Here is a 23,027-nt window from a genome sequence, read left to right as displayed (position 1 = left end):
GATGTGATTCGTTCGAGTCGATGGGACGAGAGAGCGAAAAATCGAAAGTACACGATCGGTCTGCAAAAGTGAAAATAGACGGCGTGCGAGATTCGCGGCCAGGGGAAAAGATCGATGAGGAGAAAAAGCAGCGGCGAGGTGAGGTGGCTAATCCATTATTCTACCCGTTATGGAAAAAATACGACCCGCAGTACCGGTGATCAAACGCGGGATTAATAACGCGTCTTGGACAAACATTTGCGCTTTCGTCGCTGTATATCGCCGCCCGCGCTTACAGAGGAGGCGTAGGAGGAGGAGAAAAGAAAAAACGAGGATAGCGAGTTAATTTTCTCACCCCCTCCCACGGCCTTTCGGGAATAATTCGTAGCCAGAATCAGTCTCCGCAGAAAAGCGCGGCGTAGAAGTTGAGGGGTAGTGCTAATGGGCGTACTCGTGGTTAACACCCTTGCCGTAGCCCGGGTGGGGGCAGAGGGAGGACGACGACGCCGCGGCGGCGGCGTCGGGGCGGGAGGGGAAGACAGCGGAGCGTCGGAAAAGGCGTCATGTTCAACGCCCCCCGGATTGGCTGGGGCGCGCCAATCCCGAGGACGGCTTCTCATTATCGCCAGTCGGGCGGAGGGGCGGCTCGGCTCTCGCCTCCCACCACCGCCGACTCGTCGTCCCCTCCAGCCCTGGTCCGTTGAGCTTGCGGGCGTCGGCGCGGCGAGGGGAGGGGAGGAGGAGCCCCGACGGTTTCAGTCGGCGCGTCGCTGCCCTCCAGCATTCACGCCTACCAGCGTCCGGTGTATACCTTGCACGTTATAGTCCCGGGACTTTAGCACACCAACACCTCGATAGGTGTGGGGGTGAGCCCCAGAGGAGGTGTCAATCCTAGCGCTGCTCAGTGACCGTCGCGGCGCCACCCAAGTAACACCTTAGCCTTAAACCCGCGACTGCAGCCGAAACCCTTCCTGCTGCCCGCAGCTGCATTCGGGAGACGGGTTTTGTTCGGCAACCGTGTTGAGACGATATTTTCAATACCCGAGGTTCGCCGGCCGTCGGAACCTGACTAAAAATCTCGCGCGTGTTTTTACTTGTGTGATTTTTATTATACGCTGTAGTCGAGATGTTGTTCGTCTAAGACGCTGTGTAAGCCGCGATATTGTATCGCCGGCGCAGAAAATTCGCCAACGCGATATGCGGCTAATCGAGTTTTGGTGCGCCGATGAATCGTTGTGAATAAACAGACGCGTAGAAACAGTCGTCGTGTACGTCGGTGATTATGGTATACAGTGTGATCAAGTTTCGTATTATAAGTATATACCTTGGCGAAGAAGAGTAATAAAAACGACCAGTGGTGTTTGATTCGATCGTTATACGCAATAAATTGTACGCCTACCGATACAGAGGAGGCTTGTTTTTCCGGCCACCCGTCGAAGTGCAAAAGTGTGTGTTTTCTCAAGCAACGACACGTGGTATTAATCCGTCGCGATGCCACTGACTCTGATACTCAAGATTTACATGAGCCTGACGAAGTCACGCGGTCGTAGCGTCGACTATTCGCAGGCCTGATCACGGTCGGAATAAACGCTGGTTCAAAGACAGTAGCAACTCCACGCACTCGAGTCGCGTAGCCCCGCGAAAATCGAAACCGCACCACGAACGAGAATAATTCCAAAGAACGAGCTAGGTGACCCCGAAGCCTGCGTGTATCCTTCTCCTCGTGTGTGCCGTGTACGATAAAAGAACGGGCGAGGTTGATAGATGAGGGAGAACGATCTATCGTGCCAGATGGTTTATGCCGAGTGAATAGAATCGTCAAAATCGTCGTGTCGTAACGAGCGCTATCACCTCGAGTTGCTCGTCGCTACGTGACAGGGTTACTGATCCATATATACGTGTGTGTATGCACATATTTATACATATGTGTATAATGCATATATTTTAAATCCAATACTGTGAGTGCGCGCGTGTTTGTGATTGGAGCCGGAAGCGAACGGCCGGTGCACCGATCCCGTTTCTCCGAGATTTTCATATGCATTGATACATCGTTGCGCATGCATAATAAATAAATAGTGAGGTGTTGATGGTATTACTACAACATCATACCGATGAATATTGTTCCGGCTGTAAGAGCCGAGGATGTTGTAAAGAGTAAAAGGGGGACGAGGATTATACAAAGGTGTGAAAATGATGAAGGAGAGCTTCGGAAAGATCGGTATAAAAATCCAAAAACGGTGTCGCGTTACTACAATCGAGAAAAATTGCAGTCATCGTCATCATCGTCATCGTCATCATCATCGTCGTCATCATCACCAGCAGCAGCAGCAGCAGCAGCAGCAAGGATTCGGAGATATTCGCGCAATATCGCATCGGCAGGAAAGGAATATCGGAAGCGCGACTCGCGACGCGATCATCGCGGTGTTGATTTAATATCGGCATCGAGGCGATAAGCTGCCAGCAGTGCTTAAGGGAAGGAAAGAAGGAAGAAGGAAAGAAGGAAGGAGGAAAGGAGCGCAAGAATCTCGCTGTCGGCGCGACTCGCCAGCCTAAATGAGATTCGAACAAGACTCGGCGTGCAGCAGGGGTACCCACTGCGCCAGCATTCCGCTCCTACTTCGGCCCAGGTTAATCTCGGGTAAGAAGGCCGACTCCGGAAGCGAGAACATCGGCCCGCGAGAAGACGGCAAAGAGTTGGAGACGAACGTGGCCGAGGCTGCCAGGACGGGTGTCAGGGGGGCGGTGGGGGGGCCTGGGATGGCGTACCCCGCACCGGCCGCGGCTCTCAATCAACACGCGCCATTCCCGACGATTCCCGGATCCGCGACGAGCTCGAGTCACTTGGGAAGCCATCTGCCGGCCCCGGCGGCCCCCAGGCCAACGGACTTCAGCGTCTCGTCGCTCCTCACCGCCGCCTCCAGCCACCCGACCCACCTCCAGGGGGGCTCCTCGTCTCAGGGAAGCGCCTCGCCGCCGCCCGGCGGACCCGGAAGTCCCGCTGCCGCCCCGGAAACACCGCCGCCGCTTCCGAGTCATCGGGAAACTTCTCACCCCTCGTCGGCGGTCGCGAGCTACTTTAGCGCCGCGGCGCTCGCCGCCGCTGGTTTTTACAATCCGGCGGCCCATCTCCCTCCCACCAGCTCGCCCGGACCCAACGGCGGGCATCATCTTCAGGGAAAGAGCATTCTTTCCAGCCCCCATCATCACCCCCATCTCAATCCCCACGGACTCACTCCGTCCGGTAAGTTCATATTTTCGTCCGAGTGCCGGATATACGAATTGCCGGGAAGCGGGAAATCTTTGAGATATTTCATCGGCCTTTCGATATTCGAGTCGTGCGGTCCGCGGCGGTTGTACATTGTTGCGAAAATATGCGCTGGTCGTAGGACTTGCTATATAATATAGGTATTGGCGGTGCCGGATCGTACAAAGTTTCACAATCGGTTTGGTGCGGTTGAAATCAGGGAATTCTTTCAATTCTTCAGAGGTATTTTCACGCAGTTGTTACTTATGGCCGGCAACTTTGAACACGGTTCGATATTCTTTCGGACAAAATGTACAGCTTTACGGATATAATTCTGTTTAACTGCTCAGCGCGGTATAACAGCGATAAGGGTCGGTGAATTAGGTACTCTTTGATTGTATTGTGCGAAATATTCACACGCCATTTAATACAGAAAGGTAAAAAAATTGCGAATAGCATCTCACGATACGTGCGTTGGACCATTAATCTGCGAGTTGCGTTACTAAAGTTGAGAAAAAAGCTTGGTCATCGATCACATTATGCATAGACAATGGAAACAATCACGAGTAACGGATAGAAAAATGCCACATTTGGAACAATATAAGTATTGTCATGTCGACCATATTGTGGTATAAAAGGCAGACCGACGTTATTTTATACGCGCAACGCGTACGATAATTCAAGAACAGGAAAAATTCAAACTGAGTAGATACTTGATAATCTTATGTACCTGCATACATGTTATCCGGTTTTAGCAATATTGCGAGAATTAGTAGAAGAAATGCGCGTATATTATACGAGACTCGCGAAACGGCCTAACCTAAAAAAAAGCGCTATAGAGATATAAAAGGGATTTAGATGACAAATTTAAAGAGAATTGAACAGACTGCTTAACGAAGCTAGAAAAATTCATCGTAATTCGTAGGTACACAATTTTCTAGAATTGTATAAATCGTTTGTATACGTATAGCTTGTGCAATAGTTTCCCTTAGTTCCGTAGGGAAAATGAGGGATGAAAAATGGAAATAACAAGTATCGGGTAAAATAGGACCTAGTTCAATTAAAACGTAAAATTGTCGAAATGACTCGCACCTGAACTTTTCACTTGCGGGCAATAGGATAATTGATGATGCATTTCGTGAAACAGTTCAAAAGATTATCCGTCGAACCCACGATTATTATTCGCGCGGGAAACTCGGAATGCACTTTATCAGTCTTAGGTTTTGGCCGAATCATTAGAACACTCGCTCGCATACAAGCAATTGTCTCGATTCGCTGCTGCAGGCATCGAAACGACAAAGCGTGAAAAAATTCGTCGCGTGGAAGGAATTTCAAGCCCTATTGAGATCTCCGGTCCAGTTCACGAGGGGGATAAATCACGAACTGCAGCGTTCAATTCTCTTCTTCGGCAAATGAGGGACAAGTATTTGGAATGTTTAATATTATTTCACAATATTTATAGCATATTTTGGTTACGAATAGTTTACGTTATATTATTTAATTACACACAGAGACAATTTTCCGCGCATACGTGTTGTTGCAATGATTTGCGTTGTGTTTGCATTTTTAATCATTCATACCTGTCACAATAGATAGCTTGTATACATGTATAATATAATATTGGACAATCGTCAGTGAAACTACCGCATACGCGAATTGGTGTGTAAACGAATATAACGAATGTGGATGTTAAGTACAGTCAATTATGTCGTTATTCTTACAATTTTCGTCCAATATTCGAAACCTGCATGTTTGTTCTTCGCTGAAGGCATCGATAGATTTACAGATAGCGTAATTGATGCCCAAAGTACCGATAACTCTGCATAGTGTTCTCGGTTTAGCGGCACAAAACCTCGACGGTAACGGCCGTTCAAATGTAATCCGACAAGAAACACGTATGTCGTACAAATTCTTCTAAAATATAGTTATAAAGTAATGCGTAAGCAGCGTTTTCTACCTAATCGCGCATCGCAAAGATATATATTACATCGAATACAATTATAGTTGTAAACGTGCAATTTTTTGCACCTGGAGCGTGACAGACATTTTCAATGAAAAATATGGACATAATTCGATCGTACGAAAAAAAAGTCAAGGAAATTAATACAAATAAAGAAGGACAGAAATTTCGAGTTTTTTTATCATTGTTATAAAACAATCATACAGACTTTCAGTGTAGTAATTTGGAAGTAATAACGCAGGTGTGCTTTTGTGACAGTTGAATTTTAACAGTATTTTTTAGAAGAAAAATTTCATCAGATTTGCAATTATGACGTTGGAAAACAACGATTGGATACAGAAGATTATTAGGGAAGAAAATTGGCGTTTTTTTAAATCCTGGTCAGCTGTGTAAAAGACGATCGTCTCTTCAATTATACAATTCTATGATCGTACCATTCGTAGAAATTGCAGAATTACGCTGCATGTATACGCGTTTTTCATATCGTGTGTATTTTTTACATTTCAAATAGTTTTTTCTTATTACTATAGGATTATTTTTGAAACGATATTTTTTTTTTCTCGTCCTTACGCAGCTTCTTGGCTGCTTTCTGATCAGGATTGGATGTCGCCCGCTGCAGCTATAACTCAAAATTGGAAGAGTAAGAAATGCATCAATTATTTTTTCACACATTATCACCATTCTTATACTTGGCGCGATTTAAATCAGCCGAATCTCCCGCTTTCTACTCATAGTCTGTAATTATTCACACATCTAGTTATATTATACCATATAATGCCTGTATATATACACTGAATTTAAACACAATTTTGAATCAATTGAACCTGGACAGCTAGTTATTACATAAGATTCATTACGACTAGGTGTCGCGTATATTTTTAGCCAACGTGTCAATGGACTGAGATTAATACCTAGATATATAATTGTAATAACTGTTATTAAAAGAGCGTGTAATTGTGCTTCTGATTTAGTTTCTGTTACGCAGACGTTTGCGAGCGCTCAATTTATTTCATTAAAATAACTGCTTGAACGTTTTTCGCTGTTACTTAGCCTCGCGACGGCCATTTCTGCACCGCAATTCGTGAATTATATTACATCGTCGACGGTACCGCGACACTTATACATAAATATACCCGATCCTTTTGCAGTCCCTGCTAATTTGTGTTAATTACATTACGACTGTCCGTGTGGCATTAAACTGGACGTGTAGAGTTCGTATTATATATTGTATGTATTGACATTAGATTGGATCAGAGAATTTTCACCAGCATCTTATAACGTATACACCATGCAGCATCGTAATACATAGTTGATTTGAAAAATTTGAAAATATAACGTGAGTAAAAATATACACAACGGTCAATGTAAACAATCATCCGCTAAAACCGGTTTCTTAATGTTATTCGCGTATCATATGTCTGTCTGATATCGCACTCGCGAATGATTCTTAATTTACTTACCCTGAAATTCAGTAGCATAGGTGTGCAATATGCTCGTGCAACGTACACATACACTGAAACATTGGAGCAAAGCTCTTGAGAAAGAAACGAGAAAAAGAAAGGTGAAAAAGAAACGATCAACAAGTGAAATGGGGGATATACGCGTATATTATATTTTAAAGAGCTGGATCTAAATGCTCGTCATGCACATTATCTTTTAAACGTAAAAATATTTTTGCCAATCCGCCGAATGAACGCTGTAACGATATGATAAAACCTGCTCCTGTAATTAGATTTTTTTCAACTTATTTACATATTCGGGCTCCTCCGCGCCTCGTGCTGCAGCGGCTATATAATACGCCTATAATCGAACGTCTGTAATGCGTGGTTATCCGTAATGCCGACGTATTTTGCAAAAAAGTCAAGCACAATGTTTGAATACCTTGATAAAGTGAAATCGATCTGATAAAAATTAACCGCAATCAAATGTATGAATCTCCAGATTTATGCTGCAGCGCGTATAATTTGGCGACTAAAAAGAAATATATATATATATATATATATGTATATATTGTATATGTATGTATTTATTTATACGCATGAGTCGTCTGCATGATTATCGACGTAGATATTATACCTGTATTAGGCTTAAATGTGGGTAAATATTTCGTTATCATCCGACTTTAGCCCCACGTCCTTTTTATTTACGTGCAGTGCTTGATTGATATGCTTTTTGTATTTATTCTATTTTTTCATCTCGTGCTATTATCACGGTCCGACGTTACGTGCACGTCTGAATAGATAGATTTACTCAAGTTTAAATAATCGAAACGAGACATCTTTTACATTTCTTGAATACCAACTGTCGTTTATGTACGTTTAAATTTCGTGTAACTCAATGGCGAGTATACGAACCTCTTAGCTGTATACTCAAGATTTTCACTGTAATTAGTAAAAGACTGTCAAATTATATCTCAAGAGTGCAAAGTACTGGTGATTCGTTTTGTTTCTGGTGAGATAACTTCTTGTTTTCTAGGTTTAAATTGATTCTAAAATCATAATTCGCATATAGGTTTTTTAATTATAATTATAATTTTTTTTTTCATCCTCTCATATTGTAATATGCGAATAAATTATGAACCTGCAATTCAGTCGTCAGATCAGCTGTTCGTATCAACTCTTGTATAATATTATCCGCAGCTGTGAATATTATACGCGTCATAAACAACATGACGCGGCTCATTTTTAAGTGCCCGATTATATTACCTGACTAGAAATCCAAAAACTCGCGATCAGAATTGATTTTAATTAAAATCTCTTAGCAATCATGGTATATTTATCATGATGAAACTATTATTTTCGTCCTTATTTTACATCATGTATTACATTTATTATATAAATACATGTGCGTAGGTACTCGGGAATTGTCAATTTCGGCTTTAACTTGCGTTTGTTAACACCGAACGTGTTTGTGACTATTAAAGTACGATTACATTCTGACTTATAACTATATAATTACGCGGTTAATAATTTTGTAATATCAACGTAACTTTCTGCAGATAAAAAAAAAGCAACTATCGCCAAGAAGATATTGAATTATAAATGCTGCAGGTTTTATTAACGATGTGTGGAGTAAATTCACAGAGAAAATTTTTATCGCAATGGAACATTTATTCATTATTATTTAATAAATACTTTATATATTCATAGTATGGGTATATAACTTATAAAAAGTCCCACGCGAATTCCATTTTATACAAACACATGAAATTATTCTCGAGTCAAAATATTATTGCGTTGTTGATTGCATCGCATTGAACAAAATTTTTTTTTCTCACTTATAAATTCGGCGAATTCACAATCTGGGATATCATATTAACTGCGTGATATGAATTCGGCGTTCAATTTTTATTACGAAATAATCTTTGCACTGGCTCTGAATTGCTATGCATAGTATATCACGTGTTACACGCCTTTTGAAGAGAAAAACAAATGACAGTGGCCATTTGCTACAGTTTTTTCTTAGCGAAGTAATAATTCCATGATTCAACGATAATTTTGCACAACGTGCATTGTTCCAACTTTATCGTGAGCAGGAAAACGGTTAAAAAATTATACACCCACTTGATAATTTGCCAATCTAAAAATATTCGTTGTTTTATGCATCATGTTTTATATACATATAAATATACCAAGTCACATTAATTAAGCTGACGATTAAGTTATTAATACTGCGTCTTTAGAAGTTATGTAAATTTTTAATTAAACGTTTAAGTGCGTACTGCACAAATTGTTTTTTTATCCATATTTATTTTTTCGAGTATTATTAGACAACAACATAGGCACTTCAATTGTACGTCGATATTGTAAAAGCGGGGGACACGCGGACACGCCTCGAATTTCTCGACCCTTCTCGTTACCATGGCACGCAATTGAGGAAGGAAAACCAATTAAATATGCATTTATTGAAATTACGTTAGGTATGAGTATAAAAGTTTAGGTACCCAACAAGTGCATGTGTCTGTATACATTCAGAGACAGTATTTAGACACCATTTGCAATTCTTGTTTGCGATGGCGTCTGACATCGCGTTCATATGCCCAAGGCATTGATTGTTAATTTTTTTATACATTAAACCTATTTTGCGCCTATGTTCGCAATTGATTTCGCCAATTTGTCATCCAACCGACGAATTTTTTCACTCAAGTTTGCGTATCTAATCATTCGCCCTTTTTTTTGACAAGCCATTATTTTAAAAAAAGTGCTCAGACGTTGAAAGTAAATTTTATGTCGAATTATAAATTGTATCCGCGTATTACCAGTGCCGTCGCATCGAATCGCGATCTTCAATTTCAAATTTTTAAATTCGCCGCGTTGCGCATCGAGTTTGCACGCTTAAACGTTTCTTCGCCTACCTATGCCTTGATTGATTTGCTGCACGAACAGTGAAGCGGGGATTCGTTATTGGGTACTGGCTGGTCTTTACGTGCGATTAGTAATTAGCATTCTCAAATTCACGAACTTTTCGCGATCCACGAAATTTAAATCGACATACCACATATTCCGTAACAAATCAATTCAGTCCCTTATATCCGAATGTGGAAGATTATTTATAGGAATGTTTCAACGTGAGCACGATATTTCAAGGCGGTCAATTTAACGAGAAGCTTGTTACGTTGAAAATGACATTGAGGCGCCATAAACTCATTAGGACACTAATTGCAGGTAGTGGAACGTCAGGTTTATTACACCGTGCAAAATTTCATTTCTCACGCGGTTACTTGTTACAGAAAATTTTAGTTAATCGTCCATCGCTACAATATAACAACTTTACAGGCGCCAATAACTATATTTTCTGAATATTGTCGCACAAAATCTGTATTTTTATATTCAAATGAGGCCTCGTGTAACTAACATCAACTTATCGTCGCACCAGCGTCAAATTATCTCGCAACAGTTACGCACCTACTAAATTTTCTGGTTAAGTTAAAAAATGAGCACACTTATTCAAGGACTGTGCATCACGTTATAACGTAAACTGAAAATTCTCCCGGTATAATACGGGGTCTCTGGAAGTACTTTTTTAAATTTCTATCGACATGACGAGAACGTTCTTCGCTGCTTGTTTCAGGACTGGGCCTTGGGCCCCATACCCCCGAAGAGGCCCACGCCGCGGTGTTGGCCGCGGCCGCGGCGGCCTTGCACCACCACCACCACCACCAGGGCGGGCCCGGTGGTGGGATGAGGCCCCTGAGGCATCCTCTGCCCCCGGGGATGCTGGGTCCGTCTCTGCCGCTCCCGCCTCACCACCCCCTTACGGGTCCCCATCACCCCCTCGTACCGCCCCACCACCCCGAGGAAGACGGTGTCGTTGACGACCCCAAGGTCACCTTGGAGGGTAAGGAGCTTTGGGAAAGGTTTTACAAACTCGGGACGGAGATGGTCATCACGAAAAGCGGCCGGTAAGAGGACCATTTATTGTTTTCTTTTATTTTAATATCGCCCAGTTATAATCCCCTACTATAGCCTAGGCTGAGGTTCGTAACGTTAATTCGCAACGACGATGTGCTAGTTTAATTGTGAAAAATCGTTACTTTCTAAGTTCAAGATTTTGGGCTCATCGTATTTTACTAAACTCAAATATGTTTTGCAATATTTTTTAAACCGCAACTCACTTCGGCGAGCAATCTACTTCGGTCTGTCGTCACTTTATCGTTACTAACTTCACCCTTAATCGTCTTCCGATCTAGGTTATATGACGCTTCTGTTACTTCATCCAGGGTACGTTGCTGCAGGGAATAAATTTTTACATCCACTCTAGCCCTGCACGTAATATAAATAATCAGAAAATATTTCTTTCTGATTCGTTGGACATAAATAGATTCTAATTGCATATTAACCTTGTAGGCATTATTATAATTTACTTGGTGAAAATGGAAAAAAAAGTTTAATTCTATGCGATTAAAATTTATTCTAACTCGATCATTTTGTTTCGAATCAGAAATTTTTTTACAACCGGTGATCCGTATTCACATGCATCTGTTGTTTCCGGATGTGTAGCTGACGTCAAAAATTGTTTGTCAAAAGGAATTCTCTAACAATACTGTGAATATTATTATCACAGTTCATTAATTGTTACAGCAAATATTACTCTCATTCACAAATTATTTCTAGAGTAAATTTAATTGTTATATATCTCTGATTGACTGCTTATCTTGCAATGTATATACATAATTTAGGGTGGTCCTTAGTTAGAAAAATTTTCATTAGGATGCCCCCCCCCCCCCAGATCTGTTCCAAGCGATTCAAAAAAAAAAAATGCATGTGAAGTTTCAAGCCTCTACGTTAACTGGAACATGTGCCTCTAAGTTCTGAAAGTTTCAAATGTAAAATACATGTAGTTTTTATAGGCGATTATTTCGTTTTGTATGACTTAGGTATACCTAAATTGAGGGACCGATTTTAAACTTGACAAAGTTGTTGCTTATAATGACAGGAACAAACCGTGAAAATGTTAAAATTGTACCATAATTTTATAATATATTTCTTTTTATATAAGATTAAAAGCATCACTTTTATTAGGCTTCTATATGGAAATAAAAATTAAAAATTTTTGAAATTTTCAGGGATTGTTCATATCATTGTATAAGCAATAATTCTATCAAGTTTCAAACCGGTCCCTTATTTTATACCAAGTCATCCAAATCGAAATAGCTGGTTGTCAAAACTAAATGTATTTTACATTTAAAACTTTCGGTGCTTAGAGGTACGTGTTCCAGTTGACGTAGAGGCTTAATACTTTACGAAGATTTTTTTAAATGATTTCAAACAGATATGGGGGATCTCAATGAAAATTTTTCCTACCCCCAAGTAAGGACCACCCTAATACATATATTGTGAAACAAGTTTTGACGGCTACAGTAACAACAATTAAAAGTTTCTTTTCCATGTGTTCATACCCTACCTTCTTAATTTATCGTTATTAGGGAATTATCATGCCTCTGAAGATTTCGAACGCCATTACATTTCATACTCGAGCATTTTTTGCACCCTTCATTTTGTTCACACTCAAGGTATTTATCAGCGAGAATCAACTCGTGCCAGTATAACTTTTAGAATAAATCCACATTGAAAAGAAAGTGAAGGAAACAAAAAATCAAACGAAGAAAATGAGGAATCCGTATAGTCATTATCGGTATGTATGTACATTGTACATACATGTTTTATAGAGTATATATGAGAGATCCTACAAAATCAATTGTAGAATATCACGTGTTGCGATCTGAATCTATCAAATTACACGCAGAGTTTCACACATACCTACATTACGGATTACGCAAGCCTTGACTACATTCTCCGTTCCTTCGCGTTCTATATTCAAAAGCTTATCTGGTATATATTTATTATAAATTATATATTTATAATTTTATATACCGACAGTGTTATGTACCCTAAATATACTTTAGTGTATTTCGCACGATATACATGGAAATATAACGCCTGAATCATACCTCGTTCGATTTTATCAGGTGCCTCAAACTCATACATATATATTATATACTACGCGTCGTCGTTTCTATTTTTTCAGCTTTGCCAGGCAAAAATATTGCTGCTAAATATTATCGTGGCGTCACCTCACGAGTTCCCTGCATACATAAAATGCATCATCGAATTTCGTACAAGTCGTTGTCATACGTGAAAACACTGCGATAGCAGCTGAATTTTTGTTGAAAAACAATTTTTTGCCCACCAGCTGCAGCAGTCGATAGACTTTGTATTCTCCTCTATATCGACAGTCGAAATTTTCAAAATTTACGTAGGTACTCAACTTTTATTCACCCAACACTCGAGACCCGCTTCGGGCTCTGCGGACGTTCGCGAGGAAGATAAACTTTTTTGTTTTTACCTCTTTCTTTTAACACTCAAGCTTCAACCTCTCCTGCACGTGGAACGGAAATATACATCGCGAGTTGCGCGGAGTTTGCAAACACGATACCAGCTGTATGTTACACTACTTGTTTGAAAAAACAATCACGCTATATCAACTTGTGACAAACCATCGATTTTTGCTGAAAGTTTAGAAAAGTAATACCGAATTGTCATCGCCTGCAGCAGCAAACGGAATATAATACAACACGATATGTTAACCCCCCAAAACTGCACAATGTTTGAGTCTGCAGATTCACTCACTTGACGGAAGTAATCTGTCAGTTTTACCGTGATTTTAAATATAACCAATCGTGTGAATTTGGCTGGCCATTGGCTCTTTGCGGAAATTGAAAAATCACCTTACGGTGCAATTTTACTGTTTACCGGCAAATAACTCTCTTGCATAAATCCCATTATGTGAGGTATAGCGGCAATCAATTATTCTTACACAACACACTCTGCTGTACAACGTGTCAGACGATTAATTAATACCTGTCTACGCCCACCCGGCTCACTCTTCGTGTGTTACGTGCGTGAACCGCCTACGTCTACAATGTACTCGTACATGCCGCATACAACGTCTTTACGGCCAAGTAAGTAGAAGCGAGTTCTACTCTTTGGAGACTTTGGGCTCGACGATCGTGTCTTTTTACTGCCGTTTGACGCGTGATGCATTGTACAAAATTTCCGCGTTCCCGTTCCAAATTTTTACTTTTAACTCAATTAAGTCAATTTTTTTTAATTCATCCAATTCCGTGTTCTCCACGCGTTCTTCAAAGCGGTGATTCGATTTACAAATCAGTAGAATTAAGAGCCGTGAAACCATAACCAGCTGACGGATTACCTACATTCGTTCTACGTATTCTCGGATTTCGCCGTTTTGAACAGGTATATAAATGCCAATTAAGAACGTTTGACGCGTGGATATAGAAGGAAAATTTTCAAGTTAATAATCCAGCAGCTGAAACAACGAGAATTGCACTTAATGCTCATCTATAATCATATTTTGCCTTAAAATCTCGGCATAGAGTAATCGGGACTTTATTGTCTTTGAATACGTAAAATGAATCCTGAAAATCAGTTTTTAAATATTCAAAGTGCAATGAGTTAAGAATTTAATTTTTCAAGTTATCGGATGAATCTTGTGGAACATATTTATTGGCAATATATCTAGGTTATATAATTAGCTCTCTACTTGAAGAGAGTCCATCTTGATTATTGCAAACACAATGCACCGATGTACTATATACACTAATCAACACTTTGTGTAGGTATGAAAATAGTGGACAGTGACGATTGCCACCTACAGCCAAATGACACTAAAAATTTCAAGTTGCATTGCGCTAATTTAATTGTCACGGCAACTGACAACTTTACGGCTTCAGCAAACACTCAACTGCCAAAATTTCAGGGTTGACTAAAAATCGTTTCCACTTTAATCGCGTACAAAAAATTGTGGAGAATTATATTGTTTTTTTCTAGAAAGTATACAAACGGTACAGTTTTTTTTGTTTCAATCCAAAGGTTTTTCTACTTCACGTTTAACCCTTCGTCTCACGTTCACGTACGGTCATTTTGTCTGAAATTTGTCTTTGTACTTAAACAGCGCTGAGCATTACGCTAAACTTTCAATCATGTTTTCCGTCGGTTACATTTTTCATTTTTGCAAATCTGACCGCACAGGCCCAAATTTTAATCAATTCATTGCAAAAAGTGTCTTTACATTTTTTTCCGAAAAGTTCATAGCTGCTGAGATATTCAAGGCCGAATATTATCTCAGGTCCGATTGACCCCATTTCCAGTCAACGGGTTGTATCGGGGGGTGTGCAGACGAAAGGTTAAATATAATCGTGCGTGTATCAATTTTATCAATACAGTATTATTATCCGTACAAAAATTTCCGCCTGTAATTCCACATACCTTATCCCCAATAATCCTGAAACGTACAAGAGCGATGTGCAGCGACCTGAGCATGATGCAGCAGCGCGGGATTTAGTTCACCCTGATCGAACGTCACACATTCACACGTTATATATATATGCCCGCGTCATGAGCACGCGTTGAAAGAATCGTCTCGACCCGCCCTCTCCTCTCTTTCTCACCCCCCTATCGAGCCTCGCCCCCTGTTCCTCCCTTCTCTCTCTCTCTCTCTCTCTCTCGCCCCCCGCAGCTTTTCCTCGCGCTTTTCACTCCTCGCGACGTTGCTCGGGGGCCCGATTCTCCGTCCTTCCCTTCTCGGGCTGTTGGCGAGGGCAAAATGCCGTCGCCTCATCTCCGTCGCTCTCCCCCGCGTCCCAAGGGTCGCGAATCCACCTCCGACCGCCTATGGTAATTAGCCCTAGTAGCCCCGCGCCGCGTCACGCGTGCAGTGTGCAAAGCTTCGACCGTGGTGCAGGATTCGCGTCGCGGACGGTGGTGTAAAAGCCCCGGCCGCGTGTCCGTGTACTTGCCGCCTACCCACATTTCCATACCTCGTACAATTTTCTATTGACGTTTCTTCTTCCGCGGTTACGTCGCTCTCCTACTCTTGCGGTAGTGTGGCGCTGGTGTTAGCCTCGTGGCACCCGTAACTTTATTTCTAATTATACAATTATCTTATACGTATACCCGCGTAGGTATACTTATTGCTCGTTTCTCATTGTCGCAAACACTTGCGTTCGTTAGTGTCGTTGTTTCAGCTCATCACTGTAAAATATTGACGGTGTTAAAATTGAACAAAAATATGAACGGTGTGGACTGCTGTTGAAAAATTTTCCTGGTCAATTCGGAACTTGAACGTAAGGTATTTTTAGATTGACGATAAGTAGTATTAAATTGACGTAAAAAATATTCTGGACAAGTCCACACCGCATGTTTTTTAAAGTGATACGAGGAAATCCTGGAAATATAATTTTATTCAGATTATATGCTTGAAACAATGTTTCGAATTAAAAGAAAAGATAATTAATAACAAGGCGAATATTTGACGATCTGTTTTTCTTTCGTCTTGTTTATTTCTCGTTCCACATAAGTCTCCGTGCAATCCTGTAGGTTTTCTTGTACCTGATTACAAGGCTTTGCTTGGTCATTTCAGTGTGCAGCTGACGGTAGTGAAATCAGCTGGAGTAACGTTCATATCTCTAATAATGATCTACTGTAACCAGACATGTACTTAGCGCCCATAATTCGACAAGCTGGAATTTTGCCGGAAATATGCAACGAAATATCTGCCTCTCGTAAAAATGTACCTAATTATATGCGATTTCTGTTAGGAAATGTAACGATGTTACGTGTTTGCTCGAGATGAGGATTTATCGTTGAAGTTCGATTTGAAATTTCAATACCACAAGATGATATAATTTACATTTATAACAATTAGCCTGCGGTGTACTTTTAATTTCTGCTGCAGCATAATAATTGTTGAGTGACTATTTGGTTGAATTGAACGAGAAATTTTATTCAAATTCGAACGAATATTTTCAATTTTCAATATTTGTCCGATAGCTTCTGAATCATTCGAATTGTGTACCGAGACAACGGGGGTTTATATTTTGTAATTGTTCTTCTCGCGAGAAAGATAGCGGACACATTGACAGACGGCGCCATCTGCCGGCGCAACGTCGTATTATACTTTCTGTTTCGTTTAACCGAAATGTATTTATTTATTTATTTCTTTTTCATCATAAACGATATCGCAGAAAGAAGATAATAAACCGGATCGAGATTTCTTTCCTCTAAAAATTCTCAACAGCGCAAAAGTATCTCCGGTGCATCTTGTAGTAGGTAAAGCAATGCTGTAATAATAATGCGGAGCTTCATATCTAACCTAACGCATACTTGCACGTGTACCTGATATAGAGTTGTATCTCGTATACGTGCACCTGTGCTTGGCGCGTAACCGCGTACGGGATACCGCTTAATATGCAAACCCGGGCTCCGGTATAAATCAATTTGTATCTATAAATCAATAGTCGCGTCGAGCGGATTCGAGTCGAGTCGAGTCGAGTCGAGTCGAGTCTCGGGCACACGTATATCCATCATGAAGGGAGCATAATAATAACCGATAATTACATATTCCGTATCTCGGCATTCAGCATCTGCTCCGGCGCGGCGGTGACCGGTGTGGTCTACATCTCAATATCATCATCCGTCGTATCGCAAAGGGTGTGGAGGGCGGGAGGGAGGGAGAGAAGCGCGCGCACACACAGACGCAGGAGCGAATCGCTCGTAACGCTTGCGCGCCTGCGCGCTCGCGACGTTACAGCGAGCAGACGAATCGCTGTACATATCGCTTTATGGCGCGCTCTGCCGGGCGAAGGGAGGGAGAGGTTAAATCGTCTCGCGTCGAAATATACGTACGTGCATCGCCTCGCCCTTGCAGCTCGACGAGGTAAATAACTGGGTAAATAACCCGGCACATAACCCGGGAGTAAATAACGCAAGGGCCACGTAAGTATAGGGTTGGTTTTAACGATGTTTGTTTTATACATTGGCAGCCTCTTCGAACCTGTAATCTTTCTAAACGAGATATTACCCGAGCGGCCCCGATGCGAAACCCTATACGACACCGTATCCGGGCCGAGCTGTAGCAGGACGAGGACGAGTCCTCGCGCCGCAGCCTCGTCTAGTCGTATCCCCGACTCCGCTCCACTGGGCCTCGGGCCCAAATTCTCCCCTCCCTCTTGGCGGTCCCCTCCCCCTTGCCGCAGCACCCCGCCAGTCTTGCCGACCCCCTTGCCACGGCTCGTCGATCTTTCGCTGCCGAATTTCGAATCATTCGTCGACGTCTCGCGCGCGCCAATATTTTTCCGAAATGTATTAGGGTAGAGTCGATTTTTGAGCACCGAATTTGCGAGTAGAAGCAAACGGTTATCGAGTCTCTTCGGATGCTGTTTGCTGATTAAACTATCATTGAATATTGGCTTGCAGTCAAACTACTTCGTGAAATATCAAAATAGTGTAACAGAACTTGAATTATTTCACGATGAGTTACTACGTAGAAGATGCGTTTTTTTTCTTTCTGTCTCACCGGCAAGTTTGGAATTTATTTTACCATTGAGTTGCTTTTAATGATACGGACGATTTAATCCGGGAAGCAATTTGCGGAGAATCAAATTCTCTGGAAAGGTGTTGTACGATTTTCCTTAATGTTGAGTCATTAATTTAGCAACTGAAGACTTTTTAAAATTACCTTTGACCGAGGCTTTCCGATCATTGCAATCTTCGAACCGTTTGACTGAAATCGGATTTCAGCTGCATATCAGACAGAGAGGATTTATTTTCCACTACGTAAAATAAGTTTCCTACGCAGAATGAAGAGAAACAATCTTTGCTTCCGGACGAAACATAGTGAAACACATAACTATATGTCTCCGTGTTGGATTGTGTAATTGCAAAGTACAACAGGTTGCAACAGCTGATTCGTGCCGGAATTCAAGCCTCTCACTCAGCTAATTGTAAGTGGAACATTTTTGATTATGAACACTGCGTCGTATAATAGTTACCCTAAATCGTTTTCACCCAGTGTATAAATTTATATACCAGCAAATTATACGCTGTTTTTCATGCATTAAACATGACTGAAAAAATCACCTATTAGGTATAATCTCTAAATTCTGTGTGCGCCGTGTTTCGTATTCAAAAAATTTGATGCTGTTACAGCTGCCCGATCTTCTTGTATCGTTTTAGACGAAAACTGGCCTCCGTTAAAAGAAATCGCGTGACTTTGGGGCCCGATAAGCTCCCAAATGACAATGGCAAACATCGAAAATTGGTGTAAACCTCCGTACGCTTCAGGCGTATTATTGTTATTACCGTTATTGTTATTGTTGTTATTATTATACCCCTGCCGTTGTGCGTACCTTATAAGTAGGTAGAGCGATGAGGCAACCGAGTTCCCAGGGTGTTCGCGTGCAGCTCGGGTGGTCTGAAACGACTGAAACCCCGCGCGATGTACAATCGCGAATTCGCGTGCTTGACGCGAGGCGCGCTCCGGAAAACAATACCTATGCAAAGTGGCATATCAGTCTGCCTCGGCTGTAGCTCGGGTATGCGTAGAGATAACAATTGGTGGCGAGCCGGTGCTAATCGGGTTTTAATAAAACCGACAGGGGGAAAAAGGTATAATGGAATGAAACGGAGGGAAAAAACCCTGTAATACAAGTTCGCTTCGTACAGGCGTGTGTAAACGTATGCGAACCTGTATCATTACGAATTATCCGGAGATATCATTACAGTCATGCAGGGTGCGAAAACTCTGCAAATTTCTTCTCGTCAATTGTTATTCGTTACCGATATTTTCTGTCAGCTTCTGTCGGCAATCAGTCAATCAATCAACCAATCGACCGATCGATTGAATAATGTAAGGCAAGGTTCTTATTTGGGTACCTAATATCGATAATAATTATATCATCCTTAAACAAGTGTACAGATACATATGTATTACAATCGAAGACGTGTTTTGGCATCGCGGTGTGAAATTATTTACCGATCGATTAAAAATTTGCGGACAAGTATTTAGGTGGTATGAGCATAGTAATCGGCATTCGTTGAAGAACAAATTTTTGGTGATAGCAAATAGATGTGTAAATTTATGTTTTTCGATACCAATAAGTTATATACATATATATACATATATTTGAAGTGTGCAAAAGATTATCTCTCGTTATTCGCGTATACATACAGCTATCGGTACAACATATTATGAAATAATTATGAATTATGATAGTGATAATTTGTTAATTAGAGACAGAATATAAATACGTATTTCCTATCATTTTTGCAATTTTAATTAATTCCATCGCAACGATACGTCGCGTAACATTCGATTTCCACACACGCACGTAACGAGACTCAGATATAATTTCCTTCCCCACGTATTGTGGTGTTATAAAAAAGAACCGACCAATGACGCATGAATCTCTAAATCTCTGTTTGATAGGATATTAATAATCACGCAACATGGCGGATTCAGCAGAAGCTTATATAGCCTCAGATAGTCACATATCACAAGCATGAGTGCCGCACTTTGTGGGGAGCCGAATAAAAGTGTTCGCTCCTTCGTTTTTGTACCTTATTTTTTTATGTTCTTACTTTCACGCACAGTTTTATTTGGACTTTTTTTCACTTAAAATACAAACAAAGATTGTACACATGTTACGCATAACGTTACATTTACATGCACGTGTATATAAGTATAAGGAGAAGACAAAGTCTTGAATAGGCTCGCAACTCGTGGCAGAAAAGCGAAAAGCGAAAAGCGAAAAGCGAAAAGCGAACAGCGAGGATCAGAGCGAGAAGAAGACGAGGTCGCGAACATGTGGCGGGTAAACGTGGCTCCGGGGCATCTTGGGATTCTTCTCGCGAGAGTGAGCAGGACCCAGATGCACATACCGCCAACCCTTTCATTATCTCACTCATACCCGTCACGTCACGTCTTCATCGCACCCATTTGCCGGCTCTCTCGACCCTCTCGCACACTCCTGGCATATGCATGTACCACCTTCCTATCCACCTTAGCTCCATTCGGAATACATTATTTTAAATATTTCTCATATCGTACCCCCACACACACACACACACGCACGCACGCACGCACGCACGTACGTACTTGAAACACTCCGTATCCCAGTGTATTCGCTATTTTTTCTGGCGTCTATTAGCTTGACTTTTCGAAATTCTTAATATTAAACATGCTCGAAGTTCTTGAGTCAGTATTTCGCTTGGAACTAAATCCATCGTTTCGATTTTGTATTTACTGGTTTTTTTACTTTTTTTTTAATTGTTTTATTTTTATTTCATTATCACCATTTTTTTGGTCTTTACTTTTTTTTCGTACAAATAGTTTCCCTCCAACCTTTTTTTTTCAGTAAATTTTTTTCTTTCTCTGTATATTTTCAACACTATTCATGTCATTTCACCGCAAAATGCAAGTACTGGGGTATTCGTGTATAAATCGGGTGATATTACAATTCGACTGTTACGCCAAATTTTTTTTTTTTTATTCGTTTAAGAATTTTTCACACGCACACTTCTCTTGGATTTAATAATTTCAGTATTTCTCATGTTCTATACGAAAAAAATTCTTCTAGGTTTAATAATTCAGAATTTACGTACTCCAGATGCCATTGAAATTTCGTGTGCAACAAATCGATTTATGTAAGCTGAAAAAATGCCTAACCAATTGTTAGAATATTTTTCTCAACTGCGAAAATATATAACATGATACTTATCGACGAGTTTTTTTTTTTTTTTCTCCAATTTCTTGGAAATAATTAATAATTTAAAACGAGGAAGAATTATTCGACAAATAGCAGAAAAAAAATTACGATCGAATCGAGTTGGAATACCTTATACCTTATACTTGTGGATTATACCTTGTAGGGTATAACAGCATCTTGGCTCTTTAGCGTGTCAACCACGCGGTGTGGCATCGCCGCCTCCGGGCAAATAATCAACTCCGATACGCGAAATTGGCGGTTACACCTCTGCCTGTGTATGCACTATGTATGGCCTCCACGTTTCCAATGTCTGATACATATGTATATTCACGTTATATAGGTACATATACAATATATATATATATACATTATATATATGTATATGGGTGTCTAAATGAATCTGTGGCTTGTAACGTCAAATTTGTGCAATAGATTTAATTACCGTCTAATTATCACGACTGATCTTTCTTTACGTCATTTATATAACGTATAGTACGGTATGATTATAAATATGAATGGAAAAAACCGACTTTTGAAACTGAAAACACAATTGCATACTCTGGCTAAATTATTGAAAAAAAAAATTGAATTTGGCTTCTGGACGATCAACCTGAAAATATTCTACAAATAGTCCTAAGCTTCATTTTCCATATTTCGAAGACCGAGTTGTGCGGTTTTATCCAGGTCATTTTATCGTATTTTATCTCCTTTATTTCCGCACAGGTATAATCTGAATTAATAAAACATGATAGTTTTTGACCTATGTGAACCTAGCACCCGACTTGAAAAAACCTAACTATTCTTTGTTGATTCTTGTAGGTTTTTTGTAGGTAGTTGTTTCTAGTAACAATGATTTCATTTGCAGTAGTGCAAAAAAAAAAATATAAGGGGTTGAAAAAATGTCAGCACCCCATTTTGAAAAAAATCGAATTTATCGGTAGATTTCCGTACAGAATCGTTTGTAGTTGATTGTAGTGAAGACATTTTCGTTTGTAGTAAAAAGGAAAAAAAGATACGATTCTGAAGCTAGTCGGACGTTTGTAGTGAATTTTGCAGGAACTACAAACGAAGAAAAATGGTACTACAAACAACTACAAACGATACTGAAGCGGATAGGACGTTTGTAGTAAATTCCCAAGAAACTACAAACGAAAAAATTAGTACTACAAACGACTACAAACGATTCTGAAGCGAGTCGGACGTTTGTAGTAATAATCCGCGACCTGTAGTTTCGTGTGAAAGCCAATCAAGTCGCGTCCATAATGGCGGAGTAATGGCCTCTTGAAGATATCGTTGCCAGGGGGCTCCCCTTTAACCACTGTCACTTGAGAACCAAGGTCTGGCAGTTTTTGTAGCCTACATAGCGTATTAAACCATCAGAATAAATACATCACACGTATACGCAAATACAGGCTTCCAAAGGTGTGTTGATTGCAATTTTTCGCCGACGATTCCGTCTCTGAGTTTCTTTTGTGAAAAGTATTACGAAATTTCGACAACCCGCAATAAAAAATATACAATTTTTGGAATTAGGTATAAAAGGTATACTCTTTTACTTGAATGAAATTGAATTTTTTAATGGTACAAGTTTTGATTTCTTGACGACGTCTCGCGAGCTTCTCTCATTATACAGTATAACTGAATCACTGCGAAAATGGTGAAGACGAGAAAATTGTTCTTCGCCCATCCACTTGTCATTTCAATACAAATTTTGGATCAAAAAAGGACGGGGCTAAAAATTTTCGGGCAATGACGCGGGTGCACGGAGCATCGGGTTC

At 40.7% G+C, this 23,027-nt stretch overlaps 1 protein-coding gene across 5 annotated transcripts in view; it reads left to right on the top strand.

Moving 5' to 3' along the window:
- The first annotated feature begins 750 nt into the window (after positions 1 to 750).
- Positions 751 to 23,027, top strand: part of LOC124300254 (optomotor-blind protein-like) — an 83,959-nt gene continuing 61,682 nt past the window's right edge. For 4 of the 5 annotated variants that reach the window (XM_046754130.1, XM_046754129.1, XM_046754131.1 and 1 more), the window contains exons 1-3: positions 751 to 3,220; positions 5,758 to 5,823; positions 10,254 to 10,584. In XM_046754130.1, coding sequence (XP_046610086.1) covers positions 2,533 to 3,220; positions 5,758 to 5,823; positions 10,254 to 10,584 — 1,085 coding nt within the window. In that variant the 5' untranslated portion in view covers positions 751 to 2,532. The remainder of the gene's footprint in view (positions 3,221 to 5,757; positions 5,824 to 10,253; positions 10,585 to 23,027) is intronic. The other variant, XM_046754132.1, reaches the window with a different exon arrangement.

This window comes from Neodiprion virginianus, chromosome 3 (genome assembly GCF_021901495.1).
Source record: "Neodiprion virginianus isolate iyNeoVirg1 chromosome 3, iyNeoVirg1.1, whole genome shotgun sequence".
Taxonomy (NCBI): Eukaryota; Metazoa; Arthropoda; class Insecta; order Hymenoptera; family Diprionidae; genus Neodiprion; species Neodiprion virginianus.
This window is presented reverse-complemented; position numbering and strand designations above follow the sequence as displayed.